Below are 16,056 nucleotides of genomic sequence, written 5' to 3'. Positions count from 1 at the left end.
AATCCATGTCGACCAGCCCCTGGGACACGCAGCCTGGGTGTGTGTCCATAAGATGAGGGATGGTTGCGTTTCTTTTTGGGTCGTGCATTCTTTTTAAGTGGCATTGGAGTTTCATTCTGCAAAGTAACTTTTAGTTGGCCGATTTACTTAATGAGATAAATCGTTCACCAGTTGCGCTTGTTCACCTCTATCTGTGTGCTTGGACCGAACCATGGCGATTTAAATTATAATTGTATTGCTATGTGGTGGTGGCGGTGGCGTTGTTTTATGACGTGTCTTGCTTCGATCTAACATTCATACATAGTGCATTCAGGTGGGTGCTTGGGTGTATCTTGATCTGTGACATTCAACGGCCTTTGTTGTGCTCATTTAAAAGCATCTTCAAGCTCGTGGTTCAATTACAAAGGCTGATAAAAGTGTTCCCGTTGTCAATTATTTCTGTATAATGCAGGGTTTGTTTTTTTGGGATCGATGGGCATTAATGAATGTAACTGCAGTGCCGCATTTTCATCCATATGCAATGCTACTTACCACTGCAGTACACGGGTGCCCTCCCCTCCCTCGAATCCCTCCCTCGCAGAGCGGCAGCGAGAATTATTCATCTCCATGCAAGGTGCACTCACAAAGTAAGCTCCCGCACACCTTCACTACCCCGAGGCATCGCTGATGAATCACGACAGTACGGAGCTGACACACTCTACTCACAGTCCACCGCCACTGGGCTAACCTCTGCCCTACCCACTTGGATTTCAAAATAAGCATGCTGCCGTGTGCCCTTTGCCAGATGTCTCCTCGGTGTGATGAAGTACGTATACGTTCAACTCTCAAAATGGTCTGGCCAATAGAGCACGTCAGAAAATGTCAATGGAGCAGCACAGGAGAGAGGGAATGGGCATCCCTCCCCGTGCCTACTGTGACTTCCCTTGAGCCAGGAGTCTAAAGTCCCTCTTCTTACGGTGGGACCAAGTCAATGCCATAGGGGCAGCCACTGTTGACCTCCCACCACCAGATGGTGCGCCGCCATGAAGAGATGCTCATTTACCTGACCCGGCTGGGACTTGAACTCATGCCCTCACGGTTGGTGGCCAGTATGCAAGAATACAGATCCATTACATTCCTCTGCCTGCATCGTCACCGGTGCCACAATGCGGGATTGCATTCACAATTGGACCTGCATTTCTCGGGCCTGTTGATATGGGGGGCCTCATTCCAGTAGCAGATAGGATGTATTAGGGGTCCCATTGCAGCAACGTGCGTGTGATGCGCTTTGAACCTGGCGACCTGAGTTCGATTCTCGGCTGCAGATATAACATAGGTGGCGAGTGATATTTAAACCGTTCCTGGGCACCTCCTGCGCCACCCCATACTGACCAGCGTGGGGAAGTATGGTCAAACAACATTAGCAACACGCCATGGAGGCCTTCATTCAACAGTGGATGGGCAAAGCGATGTAGTTATTATCATCATCATCATAACCAGGTCATAGCAGTGATGGTGCAGACATAAACTAAATGCCTGTAAGTGGCATTGAAAGTTTCAATTGCCAATTTGTTGCGTAGTCCATTAGGAGGCTATTATTGGACTGAATTACAGACCTTGTTAATATCTATTGACAACACAAATAAAAGAGAGTTATATGAATTTGGTGCACGCTTAGTCTGCGCGTATGTAGACGCTTTCCACCTGTCCGTCTACCGATCTGCCTGCCTGTCTGCCAGTGTCGTTGTTTGTCCCGTGTCTGTCTCTGTACCTGTCCCTGTACCTGTCTCTCTACCTGTTTCTCTACCTGCCCCGCTGCCTCTCTGCTTGTCCTGAGTCCAGTTTCCCAAATGTGTGCTCGGGTCCCTGTACTACAGTCCTGTCGTACTCTCCATACGTCAAATGGATCAAAATGCAGAATTTTGAATGTGAAAATGAATATGATGTCTGTTTCAGCGCAGCCAAAGGTTATTATATTTTCTCCACGTCTCTTTGTATTGCGTAGAGAAATGCAATTTAGCTTTTTAAATCGTCTCTAACACTATTTTAACACGGTATATATTTTTTAAACATTGTCTCTTGTGTTTAAAGACAAGTCTGACTCTTAACCATTCCCAATTTGAGTGAGTGACACATCTCTATTGATGATCTGAATCACCCGTGGGTGTAAATCACATTCCTAATGGCAAGAACCATCCACGCGGCTGGTGCCGTGGCTCGAGCGCTTGACTTGCAAGCGGACCGTTAGCAGTTCACATCCCGATTGCGGGTCGATTCGGCTCATCCATACAAGGAGTATCACCCGGTAGTGGTACTGGTCTCCGTCATGGGATTGAGGAATTTCCAGAACTGTCTCAGGGCCGCAATAGATCATGTGTGCAGCCCCCCCCCCCCCATAGCTGAATCTGTGTTTATGGCCATTGGGAGGTCAGCTTGATGCCCAGTGTAAAGGCAGCACGCTCGATTCTCGGCGTACAGATCCTTCAGCGCATTCATTTCAACTAGAGTGCATGGCCAAGATGCGGGTTCAAACCAGCAAACCTCGTAGTGAGCACTGGGCACGGTGCCAACTGAGCAAGGCCTGCAGTGTGCTGATGCGTCGCAGACAAGCTCGTAGACAACGAGAGTGCAAAATCTGTGCACTCTTTCACGCTATTGATTGTTTCTCCCGCAGATTAATAGGGGGGGGGGGGGGGAAACGCGCGGGGAGAGCACCTTGTTTGGCGCTGCTTTTGTATTGCAATTAAACGGGGCTATTAAGGCAAACAAGCAAAGCATTTACATTGCTGCCGTGAGTGATTGGGAACGAATAATTCATAAGGACAAGCCTCGGTTCGTGAAGTGTCAGGAGCGTGCACAAAAAACAACGTGCATCAGCGATTGCGCTGCGTGGCATTGCGTGCGGAGCGGACTCCCGAGTGCACTTGGCAGCGTGGTATCGAGTGGAATAAACAAAACATCACTGACACGGCCAATCTGTACACGAACAACTGCAATACACATTGTGGAGTGCAGGCAGAGTTAATCGACAACGTCTCTTCTATGGATCGACTGGCTTCCAGCATTGGAATATTGAATGCTCGCCATTGGCTCGGAAACTGCCAGCAGTAATAAGCACAGCCCAATTCTCGAGTAAGATTGGGACACTGACTTGTATCTTTCTTTAAATATACCTTTTTTAGCACTGAAGGCAAACGTAGATTAATATGCTTGCGTTTAGGAACTCTCCGTAGGGTTGCTGCTGATTCATAAAAAAAATGTGTATTCGATGATCGCAAGCCTGTTGTGTGTGCGTGTAGAGAAAAACGCGTCTTTGGCTGAAGGTGGGTTTGTAATGCCAAGTTGATTCGGCCTCGCTCGCGATGGACCAATTTTGCCGTGCCAAACGCCCGCAAGATGCCAACGACGTTGCGCACTCGAGAATAAGGCCACCAGCGACCCAAGCCATGCGTCTGTTGCCGCCTGGAGACAAGATCAGAGAATGTATCGCCCGCTGTGCTGCGCATGCTACCAGTTGTCAGAATGGCCTCTGTCCCAAATTCATCGTGCTCACCTGTTTGTACCGGGGCCCTTGCCACTAGCAGGGCTGCCACCTACATCTGAACCCTCCAAAATCTGTGCAGCTTGGATCCTCGTGCCAACGATAATGAATGGACTTGACATGGGCACTGAGACAACTCAAAGCAACTGCTTAACCTCGATGAAATTAATGTTGAACTTCTTTCGCACTGTACGTAGCCAACTGTGCCGATGGGAGGTGCGGGGGGGGGGACAACAAACTAAACACAACAATCGGGTCTAAAAAATGAGTTTTCAATCTAGGTTTAAAAGTGCATAGCTCCAGTGGCTTCCTAATATTGGAAGGAAGAACGTTCCAGACGACCGCAGAAACGCATCTGAACGCGTGCGATGCAGTGGCCATGTTTGTTCGATGGTTAGCCACAAAAAGCAGTTCTAAGGAAATGAGTTTTCAATCTCGAATAGATAGCCACACGATCTTCCGCATCTTTTGGACCAATCGCAGTTGTGAACATGTTATGTTGTTTTCACGTTCCTGACGTGCAGTACCAGTGCCTTTGGCTTCCGAGTTTCAGCGTTTTTGCGTGTGGGCTTTCTTGGCGGAACTCGCAGATGTAAAAAGAAAAAAATCACAAGGGAATTGGTCTAACGTTTAAAGCAGAACTCTCCAGGAAAATAAGTCTTGAATGCTCATTGAGGGGCTCCTTCGGTAATACGAGTTTGAATTATTGTATATTATAAGTGAGTGTGAGGGATACTGCCACAGTGTCACAGAATTTCAACCCAGGAGTCACCGGTTCGATCTCCCAGTGCAGCAGCTGAGACGATGGGGCGAGCGGGACATAGTGAGTTGATGGAGAGGTTTGCGTATCGTGGGGTAAAGCGCGAGTACTCCGACCTTCCAAGTTGTCTCGGCCAGCGCATGGAAGTGGTTCGCTGTGGATCTCCGCCCTGGTAGAGGCCCTTCTGCCAGCAGTGGAGTGATCGAGGCATTGCAGGGCTGCACTCTCGTATATATCGATCCGTTCTACGGCATGAAAATCAAATTCTTTATACGCTGGCCACCGACACACTCTGTCCTTTTTACAGAGTGTAAAGACCCAGTTTGCTGCACTCAAGTTAATGATGTAGGTAACTCAAGTGTCACGTAAAATTCCTTGGAGGTGGTCTCGCCACCAATTTACGTTAATTTATGTTTTAGTCGCACAAATCGCCATCAAACTTTGGATTACAGGATAAGCCAAACCAGATGGGATGTTTGCACATAAATAATGAATGTCATTGACTTGAATTCGTTATTTAAGGCTCTGAAAGTTACTCTTTTGTGCTCCGTGGACGTTGCGCGCGTGCCAAACGATTTGCCGGCATCTGTCTGTGAGCTAATTGCCTCGCAGCAAAAGCGATGAATCCAGGGCATTCCATGCACAGCATCTCAGGCGCCACGGCACGCGGACTGACCGTGACCGTAAGCAGAGCCTTCGTCGTTGGATTGTTCCGTTTCATGTTGTGTGTGTACCAATGGTGAGTGTGTAAAAAAAAAAAAAACATCCGCAATCATCGGCAAAAATTTTTAAACACTACGCATTGCGTATCAAATAATAATAACAATAAAATAAAAATGAAGCCCCGTACCGCAAGCGACAGCGTGCGCCGTATCGGTCGTGGGAGTTGTTTGACCACCGCGGTCGCTACGAGTGTGCAAAGGGGCGCCCAGGACCAGGTTCAGGAGTTCAACTACCGTAGGGGGCGGGAGGGGGTATGTGGTATGTGGCACCGGTACGTGTCGCATAGGGTTCCAGTCGGCCACAAGGTGGGCCGCCCCCGAATCAACAGATATACAAGTAACAAAAATGTTAAGAAATTTTATTTGAAAAAAATAAGAACTAATATACAGTATATCATTATACATAATAGAGGTTTTTGGTTCGGATCGCTTAAATATGAATGTGTCTGTTAAACTCGCCACCACCCGACACAGCCAAGGTTTGTCACGTAAAATAAACATGCCAATTCGTTACTAGTTCAGCACACCGGTGTGTTGGAGAGTAAACTCACAACATTTACAATTAAAATACCGTGACGTTTCGCCAGTAATTACAACTAGCATCATCAGGCAACAGCCAGAGTTGTGGATAAATCCTCCTGTTTCAACGTGTGAAACTGATATATAGTTATAGTCTACATATTATTGTATACGGGTTAAAACATCTTTAGCTATTTCAATAAAAGTTAGTCGGGAGAAAGGAGTGGGGGGGGGCGCCCACAGTCGTATCTTACATAGCCCCCCCCCCCCCCCCGTTTAAATAGGGCGTTGCTCCGCTATCACTCGCCGCTGATGTTGGCCGTGGCTGAGAGTCGGAACTCGTGTTGCCGTGTACATGGCACAGTGGCACAGGGACAGTGGTGCAGTCCACCACAGCGCTGCTTCTTCGCCTGTGCTTGTCGATGTTTGCGTTTCATTGAGTTGGCGGGTACTGAATTTGCCTCAAATATTAATGCATGATTATTACTAAATAATATTCGTTTTCAAATGACTAATTATAAATGTATTGCGTGCTTAAAATGAGTTATTTGTATAAAGCTGTGTGCTGTTCCTAGGGAGGCCGTGATTGCTTAATCGAGTGGCTTTAATGAGCGTAGCCTCATTTTGCCTCGAGTAGATCATTTATAGAGAGGGCCCCATTTTGTATTTATTCAGTCTGTACAATCTCACCGAAGTTAATTTGGCCTCGTTGGCTAAGGCTGTAAAAAATGGATCGATTCTTCAAACAACATCGTTGCTAATGCTCACGGAAGGTACACTTCGTCTTGCGAGTCTGATGTAAGTAATGGGTTAACTTGACCCCTGCAGCCATTAGTGGCCGCTACAGCCCTATCGTCAGTGGCTTGTGCAAAACCCGGCCCTGGACCATCATGCGGTGTGGTGAATAGGTCCAGTGGCTTCCTAATCTCGGAAGGAAGAGCGTTCCAGACGACCACAGAAGCGCATCTAAACGCATGCGATGCAGTGACCATCTTTGCTCGATCGCCAGTCAAAAGCTGCTGCGAGGATGACCTGAGTTCGCGTCATGGTTTATGCTCCTTAACGAGATCGGCAAGGTATTGTGGTTCATTTGCAGCAAGCACTCTGTGTGTAATGAGTGCGAGATAATGTGTTCGTTCGGCAACCGAAAGCCAATGCACCTCGTCAAGCACTGGACGGACATGGTCCGATCTTGCCGTACCCGTCATGACACGTGCCAGAGAGTTTTGTACACATTGCAGCTTGCCAGCCATGCCCTAACAAAATATACTCGTTCTCAGGCTGGACTGTTATGTTTATTCAATCCATTTGTTTTTGTCGCGTAGCATTCATATCGATTATTTGTAAAGGTTAATTTGTATGTCATTCATACCTGGAAGCATGTGCCGTGGAGGCACTTGCATTGGTTGATTTTACTAGGGTCGAAATCCCAAACCCACTGGGCTGAAAAGTGGCCAACAGATTGCAGTAGAGAAAGTGGGTTGCCGTTATATCATCTATACAGGTTTTGTTTGACGTTATTTCTATGCGTGTGGAATTCCTCCAGACACACTCGCTACCTCCTTCATGCAAAACGAACCGGTCAAACATCTCAATGCAGGGCTCCTGAAAGCTTAGATTTCTTGGATAAGAAAAGGATATTACGAGTGTTTATTGCGGCCCCCTAAAGGCCGTGCACCTGGCAATGCCACTCACAGCCGCCGCTGGTTTGTTCGACGTAATGGTTTACCTTAGAGCCAGATTGACTCTTGCCTGGTTCTAAATGAAGTCCACGAGGAATTCACCGGTGGCGTCCGTTCTTGTGCTTTGCAGCGCCGATTGGAGGATGCAGCCAAAAAGGCCATTGGACAGATCCCGTCGAAGACCATCAAGAGGGGAGATCGGGTAAGCCTGCACTGCGCGTGATATCACAATAGATTTTACCCTTTCGAGCAATAAAACAGGTGTTAAGATACTCTTATGGATTCCTGCAGTCATGAAAGCTTCAAATCAAGGTATTAATATGTCCTTTTTTCAAGGATTCCTGTCTGCATTAACCACACGTACTTGTGGTGAACGTGCAAACATAAACATGCTCTGATAATATATGCATCGTCTTTGAAACTGATTGGTCCACACCAGAGACGGCTTTCTTTTGAGCCTCGTCTCAAAGTGTCAGACCAGAGAAAGCCAAAAGGTGAAAAAAGGCTTCTGTTTGGTGTTTTAACATCTTAACACAGCTGTTTTATTGCTAGAAAGGGTAAAATCTACTGTTATATTTTGATACTGGTAAGAAAGGTCCCATTCTGCATGTGATGTTTGCATCAGGCTTGCGCATTCCGTAGTAAAATATAAAAAAAGAAGGCCAAAGTGATGTTCTGCACAAATGTCCATTTAAGGTGGATGCTCATCACCGGTTCACAGCCAGTGGTGGAAATTCCCCTTTCCTGTGACGGGAGTGAGTGAGTCCAGCCATAGGACAGCCACTGTTGACCTCCCTGTAAACTGGTGCCTGTTTTAAATCACCCGGAGGGGACGTTGACCGCCGAGTCAACAACCGCCAACCAGGAGTTGAACTCGCAAGCCTTCGACTGCGACGCCACTCGCTCTGCCGCCGCCAGCAGTCTTCGCATGCGCGCATCGCCGCGCGCCCACCTCATTATCACTTCCTGAAAATGTATCGCTCGGACATTTTCAGCCTACTGCCGCGTGTGATCGTTTTTCTTTTTTTGCAAACGGCCCTCTGCAGTGACGGTACAGCACATTTTTGATTGATATACCATCTAAATGAGGCCACATCTCAAGGCGCTGGCAATGAATTTCCAATAGGTAGCAGTACGTGAGGTAGGCTGATGACTAATCCATATGGATTCTTGAATGTCCGCGTGTTTTTCACAAGGCACTCTGATGTCCTCACCACACGGAAATACTCATTAAGTTAATTGGCCAAACATTCTCTCTTTAAAAATGAGGAATTTCCACCACTAGCCCAGGTTTGCCAAGGAAAATGGGTGTCCCCCCCCCCCCCTTTCTCGTTTGAGCGTGGAGAAATTTTGTCTTTGAACGACATCATAAGGAAAACACTCCGATGTGCTGTCGGACGTTTCACTCTGTGCTCTGACCGGCTTCCGTTCCTATTCAGAACAACCGTAAAAGCCTGCGCAGTAACATCGCTTGAATGATAAAAACGTGCTTGCTCATACACAGCTTCATCCTGATTGCCTCCCTTAGCCTGTGCAATCAGCACGTTCCCTAGCCCACGCTGCCCCACGCTGCCCCGCACTGCCCCACGCTGCCCCGCGCTGCCCCACGCTGCCCCGCACTGCCCCATGCTCCCCCTCGCTGCCCCACTTTCCCCCGTGCCGCCCCGTGCCGCCCCGTACAACCGTGCGAGTGTCGCTCTTGGCCACCTCTCTGCCGTCTGCAGGAGACGGAGACGGACTTTGACAACTGCGCCGTGTGTATCGAGGAATACAAGCCCAGCGAGGTGGTGCGGATCCTCCCGTGCAAGTACGCAGCACGCACACGCCCGCCCGCCCGCCCAGTGCTCCCTGTGTCATTGAGCAGTCAATATATGTCACCCACCGAGATGGCAAGAGGCGCACGAGCCCGGCAGTGTTTCTGATCGTATAACAGCACAAGTGCGTCGATGTCAAGTGTGTTGCCCCGTCGGAAGTTACGGTGCTTATCTGCGAGTCGGGTCCGAGCACTGGAGCTGGGTCAAGTGTTTTGTCGGCAAGTCGAGGCTAGTGGTGGAAAGTCCACATTGCTCTGCAGGTGGAGACCCAGCCTCATATGGGACAACCACAAAATGTAATTTTATTGACCCCGGATGGATGATTGGCTGTCGCAGCGCTCCAGCCACATCAACATTTAGCTGGTTGACTTGGAATACGCTGCAGAAAAACCAATCATTTCTGCCCCTCGTAGTTTATGACACTGGGAAGATAGGTTTTAATAATTATCATAATCCTGCACATTTTGTAGCAGATGAGGATTTGAAGTGCTGTACGCTGGTAATGATATTCAGACAAAATGAAATGTTTGGCTGAGGTAAAAAATAATTAAACCAGCTTAGTTGAAAAGTGTACATACTGCTTCATTAAATGTGTACAGTAAGCCAGTGGATTTTTCTTTGAGAGTGACAGGCCCTTAATTAAGCACACTTTTTATTACATGAGGTTAATGATAAAATATATATACTAGAGTTGGTGCACATATGTGTGTGTGTGGATCTATATCCCCATTATTGTACGAATACATAGTCTCAGGCACCACGCTAGAATCTCAGAAAATCCAGGCTCAGTACTTGGTCATTAACATGCATACGTACAACAACAATGATAATTGCAATGTGGCCTAGACCTCCGGTAGGTTGACTTGGCCTAGATGTAGTACTTGATCCTCATATTGTGTATCAATGCTGCGAAGACAACAATGGTTGGGTGTGGTTTTTTTTCCGGCCACACCACCAATACATGCACCGTGCCAGCATAACTCACTAACAGCACTTGACATAACAGTCTTTAAGGCTAAACAGGTGAGCTTTGTCTTTGTTTCTTTGTGTATGTGTGATACGGAGAGGCTGTGGAGGGGTTGGCACACTGACGTATGATTTTTGGTGACCTAGGTTTGATCCCTGGCCATGTACAATATCAGAGGGAATATAGCATCTGAGCATGCCTCCTGTGTCTCCAATAGGCTCGCTCGGTCTTGAACGTGTGTACATGGTCGAGGTATCGGGGTTACGCAGAGGTCAGAGCGCTGAACTGGCATTGCTGAGACCTGAGTTTTGAATCCAGGCAGCCGTCCGTGATGAAATCGGGTTTTCAAATGGAGTCACTTTATGGTTTTCAGCTCCGTGACCAATAACTGCATGCGAAAAAAACCAAGCGTATACAATTATTTTATACTTTATATGGCAGAATTACAGCTCAAGAATTGAAAATATTGTTTTGACTATCATGTGACAATTTCTTGGCAGAGTGTGTAGAAACATGTGCCCACTGCTCTGTAAAGGATAACAAGGCCACTTAGGGGATTTTTTTGTCATTCTGTGCAATGCACATTTTTCCCATGACGAATTCTAATACACGTGCTGCTGCTGCTGGAGGTTTCCAAAAGGATTTTCCCTCTTGGGACAACGGCAACACGACACAAGTGAATCTGGGGTGGGGGAAAAAAGACGTCGACAAAAAAAATGACACGATGCTGTGCACGAAAATCACCATTGCGTGGACATATGCAGTTACGTGTCTTACTGCCCAAGTCTTCCCCCTTCGTATGCCGTGCCACCAGCAGTCCCACAGCCAATGCGGCAGCATGGGCAATATTGCAATATGATACGCCGTAGAATTCTCGTTAAGACAATGCAGCACGGGCAAGATTTGCCTTTTTAATTCATACCGAGGTGCGCGCGTGGCTTTTTATACATCTCGGTTAAAACCTGAGCTACTCCAGCCTTGGCGAGAGAATGTGGCATGGCTACATGCTGCTATAAATATGGGCACTACATGCCGTGGTAAAATTAGTTGGCTCTATATTCAGCTGTTAAAGCGTGCGTGGAGAGCTGCATTGCCGACTAGCACTTTACAGTGTCGAAATATCAGTCCCGAGATATGACTGCCCGTTTCAAAGTAGTTTTGCTTGTTCAATGCCACCATCGTCATTAGAGCACACATTACCGTGCGCGAGAGTCTACAGCATTAATAAATATGAGCAGCTGATTCTTATTGCCCAATAATTGGTGCCATAAAGGAAAATACATTGCTACAATAATGTGAGGCAGTCTTACGTCCTAATTACCAGCATTTTTAGATCACTTATACGCTTTATGTACGTATTACTGTGATAAAAGGCTTGTTTTGGCCAATAATTATTTTAAATATTTAGGCAGGATTCAAGGTCAGCTTTACTATATGCGGTGGTCCTCACGTTGGAGCTGCCGTGATGAAGATTCATAGCAATAAACACTCGGCAATGAGCATTACTACGACTCGGAGAGCACTTTGTGGTTCTTAGCAATTGGAACGGTGCTGCAAATGCTGTGTTACTGTTTGTGTAGTGGCATGGTTGACCATGATCACCACTTCTCATAGCCGTCAGTACTAGCTCGTGCCAGTAGGGAGCAGCAGAGAGGCCGGACCGGCTTAATATCCCTGGGGGGGAGCATCGTCACCAACGGTCGGGACCCCAGACCCCAGGCAGGGGGCTGGGGGATGAGGTCATTCTCCAGGCCCTTGGAGAAGGTTCTGGAAGGGAGGCGTGGCCAGGGGCGGAGTGACCCGGGATCCTGTATAAAAGCCAGGTCCCCGAGGGGTCCATCTCGGTCATCGTCCGGCTGAAGAGCGAAGAGCCTCACCGGGAGCCCTGAAGAGAAGAGCCCAATGGGCAGAGCCAAACCCGTAGCTAGGGTCGGCTCGAGCTCGTACCAGTGAGAGCTCCAACTTATAACCAGTGAAGACTCAATATAAGTCTCAAGCCCCAGCAGTGTAGGCGAAGTGGGGGTACTCCCTACATAGAGCATCGGGTGGAAGGGGCCATTACCCCTTGTATTGTAATTTGTTGGTGTTGTAATAAACGTGTTGCCTCAGAGTAAGCTTCCTCCAGTTTATTACCCACTACAACTGGTGCCAGAAGTAGTCTTATATTAGTGACAATGGAAACGCGGAGGAAGATACGTACCAGGTCTCCGGACGAGGGAGAAGACGACACAGCTGCTTTGGACGTGCCAACTCCGGCAGGGGAAGATGAAGCTTAGCCAGCTGAGCTGCTGCCAGCCCGGCCACCCGGCGGGACGTCACCACCAGGGAGAGCGCTGCACGCAGCGCACTCCTGTCTCGCCGAACTCCTACACGCCGCCGCCTCCATCCTCGACGATATTCACCGCGAGGAGTCGGCGGCAGGGGAGGACGGAGCAGTGCGGCGGGTGACGGCCGTTGCCGCCACCGATTCTGGGGTTCATGGCCGCTTCCTCTCGTACCGCAAAATGGGATGGACGGAGGAGGAGGCGCTGTAGGCACTCCCGGCCGCGTTGGGCGACGCGGCACTAGCCGCCCTCATCACGATTCCACAGGAAGAGTGGTCCACGTTGCAGCGGGCGTCACAACACTTGGCCGACATCTACGGGCCGCCATCGGACGTTCGATACCAATTCGCCTCGCGGAAGAAGGGTGAGTCCGAAACTCCCCTCGCCTTCTGCAGCGCGCTGCTCGCCCGAGCGAAGGCTGCCTTTCCTCGAATGGACTTCGAAGGTATCGACGCATTTGTATTAGAAAAAATGCTGGCGCTGGCACGGGACTTGCGGGTGGTGATACACGCCGTCGTAGACGGCGACATGTGTTCCCTGCGGGCCGCGAGATACATTCATGCACACCTCCTTCTTCGTCGGGACACGGGCCTTGCGACCAAGTCCTGCAGTCCGTCGGAGGAGCGTCAACCTGCCCAGGCCTTCGTGTCCACTCCAGCTGGGGGTTGGAGGGCTGACGACTGCCAGCGTCCACGGGATCTTTGACAGCGGGGACAAGCATCTCAACGGACGGACGCTGCCCTCGTCGTCTGCTACAACTGCGGTCTACGGGGGCCTATGTTGTCAGGCTGCCAGGCACCTCGACGTCGCATCCCCGGGCCGCGTTCTCCTGCTCCTCGCTCCCCCTCGGCTCCACGTCGGCCCCAGGCGAGTCGCAGCAACCCACATGCTCGGCCCCCGCACACACCTCGGCACGGCGCGTCGCGGGGTCATGCTGCATCGGATATCGGGGGTCAGGACTGCCATAATGCCGACTAGGAGCTCCGGCCAAGTCAATGGTCGGAGTTGGCCCATAGGGTCATTGCCGCGGCCACGGGTTCTTCAGTAATTATGGGTTCCATTGAAGGGGTCGCATTTTGGATGCTTGTCGACACGGGTGCGTCTGCCACAATAATTTCGGACCTTATAATATTTTTCGGAAAAATGTCGTTCTTTACTCCCCATTGATGTCCCATGTTTTGTCGCTAATGGGGTGGGTCGCTGGGCCGATCTTGGTCTCTTCATCCCTCGCTTTTCCTTGTCTGCTGGGTACGGATTTTCTGGGCAAGATGCCCATCAAAATCCTAATTGAACAGGGATGTATCGAATTCAGGCGCTGGCGTCCCGAACGGTGCGCATCCCACCAGGTGCGGAGATGTTGGTTCCCCTTCGCCTTCGGAAACCTCTCGGTTCAACGACAAGCGGTGTTCTTATAGGCCCTTAAAATACTGCAGTTCGGGGTTTGGAATTGGTCGGTGCGCAGACGCTGGTATCTGGGGATCGACACCCGTTTATCCAAGTTTTTCTCATCCACCTTGCTGCGGGACGTTTGTGACATGTTGGGCACGCAGAAAATACGTACCTCCCCATACCACCCGCAGACTGATGGCATGGTCGAACGATTGCACAGAACGCTCACCTCCATGCTTTGTCATCAGGTGAGCCAATCGCAGCTTGACTGGGATCTGCAGATCCCCGGTGTCCTGGCCTCTTACAAGATGGCACCTCATGCGGCCATGGGCTACTCGCCTTTTTACCTCCTGTACGGCAGAGGTTGACCCACCTGTGGAGGTGCAGTTGCATGTAAAACCGGCTTCACGCAAGTCTAAATTGCCTGACCACGTTCGTTTTAACCTACAAAAGTTGTTCGAGGCCAGGGAAGCCGCGAGGGAAAATTCGGTCGGGCGACAGCGTGCCAACGAACGGTTGCGGAACCCTCGTGTGTCCGCTCATGTCTGGAAAGAGGGGGACAAGGCCTGGCTCCACTGCCCCCAGATGCCATTGGCAACGTCGCCAAAATTGCTCCGGCCCTGGCGGGGCCCTGTCGAAATTTTGCAGGTTGTGCGTCCCCAGTGTGTCAAGGTTCAATGGGGCCGCAGATGTTGGTACGTCTATCCGTCGTGCCTGAAACCCTTTGTCGCGCCGCCATCGTCTGTTTCACGCACACATTACAGGGGCCGAGCGCGTGGTGTGTCCGACGAGCCGGGTCGCGTGTCCGCGGAACATAACCCTCAGCGCAGCCATGTTGTTACGCCCCCAGATGCTGAGGTAATGAGCCCCCCACAGCCGTCGTCACCGGCCGCTCCCGTCGACATGGGCTCCGCCGCCAACCCGGATGTCGCCCAGGGGGTGCCGGCCTCTTTTGTCCCCCCTGCGAAACTCCCACTACCGTACGACGGCCCTGCGACACGGACCTGTTCAGGGGACACAAGATTTTCATGCCCCTTCCCACACTCTCACACGCACCGCGACGCGCACCTACCTTGGTGTCGGTCGGGCTGCCACAGTTGATGGCCCTCCTTACCTGTGACTTGCGTTCGGTCATCGCGCCGTTGTTGTTTTGATTGCGTGTGTCGTGGATGGGGCGCCGCGGCGGATTCGGGCGGATATACCCTCTTTCATTGCGTGTGATTGTGTAATTGTACATTTGTACAGGTGGGCTGGGGTATTTATGTCGGGTTGTTCTTGTTGTGTTATTCTTGAGGTGCACGCACTTGTTCTGTTTTTTTACTATTTTGCAGAATTGTTGCCAGCCGGGACAGCTGAATGCTACGAAGGGGGGGGGGGTAATGTAGTGGCATGATTGACCATGATCGCCACTACTCATAGCCGGCAGTACTAGCTCGTGCCAGTAGGGAGCAGTAGAGAGGCTGGACCGGCTTAATAGTGATGATGGGCTGTTGGCCCTAGGCAATCCCTGGGGGGGAGCATCGTCACCAACGGTCGGGACCCCAGACCCCAGGCAGGGGGCTGGGGGATGAGGTCATTCTCCAGGCCCTTGGAGAAGGTTCTGGAAGGGAGGTGTGGCCAGGGACGGAGTGACCCGGGATCCTGTATAAAAGCCAGGTCCCTGAGGGGTCCATCTCAGTCATCGTCCGGCCGAAGAGCCTCGCCGGGAGCCCTGAAGAGAAGAGCCCAATGGGCAGAGCCGAGCCCCTGGCTAGGGTCGGCTCGAGCTCGTACCAGTGAGAGCTCCAGCTTATAACCAGTGAAGACTCAAGTCTCAAGCCCCAGCAGTGTAGGCATAGTGAGAGCCAGTAAGAGGCGAGCCAGCCGGGGGACTCCCTACGTAGAGCATCGGGTGGAAGGGGCCTGTTACCCCTTGTATTGTAGTTTGTTGGTGTAATAAACGTGTTGCCTCGGACTAAGCTTCCTCCAGTTTATTACCCACTACACTTGCATGAGTAAGTCTGTTGCAAGTTTATGTGAAGTACAAAAGCAAAAATGTGAGGGTTTTTTTGGGAAGGAAACCATAGTGCCCAGATATCAACGACATTGGCCATGATGATCTCTTGACTTGTGTGTGTGTTGTTGTGTCTTTGTCTTTTGTGTTAAAGGCACATGTTCCACAAGACCTGTGTGGACCCTTGGCTCGTGGACCACAGGACATGTCCCATGTGCAAGCTCAACATCCTCAAGGCTTTAGGCATACTGGTGAGTGTGAGTCCATGTGTGTGTACACAAAGGGGGGAGCGGTAGTGTAGCGGTTATCTCGCTGCGCTACGAACCCAATGACTCAAGTTCGATTCCCCCTCTCGGCCAACACCAG

At 50.2% G+C, this 16,056-nt stretch overlaps 1 protein-coding gene across 1 annotated transcript in view; it reads left to right on the top strand.

The window, feature by feature from the left end:
• Nucleotides 1–16,056, top strand: part of LOC144723977 (RING finger protein 150-like) — a 146,309-nt gene that overhangs the window by 115,893 nt on the left and 14,360 nt on the right. Inside the window, exons 3-5 of the mRNA XM_078602790.1 lie at nt 7,334–7,405; nt 8,928–9,010; nt 15,845–15,941. Coding sequence (XP_078458916.1) covers nt 7,334–7,405; nt 8,928–9,010; nt 15,845–15,941 — 252 coding nt within the window. The remainder of the gene's footprint in view (nt 1–7,333; nt 7,406–8,927; nt 9,011–15,844; nt 15,942–16,056) is intronic.

The sequence above is a fragment of the Lampetra planeri genome, chromosome 19 (assembly GCF_965212315.1).
Source record: "Lampetra planeri chromosome 19, kcLamPlan1.2.h2, whole genome shotgun sequence".
NCBI classification, from domain to species: domain Eukaryota; kingdom Metazoa; phylum Chordata; class Hyperoartia; order Petromyzontiformes; family Petromyzontidae; genus Lampetra; species Lampetra planeri.
This window is presented reverse-complemented; position numbering and strand designations above follow the sequence as displayed.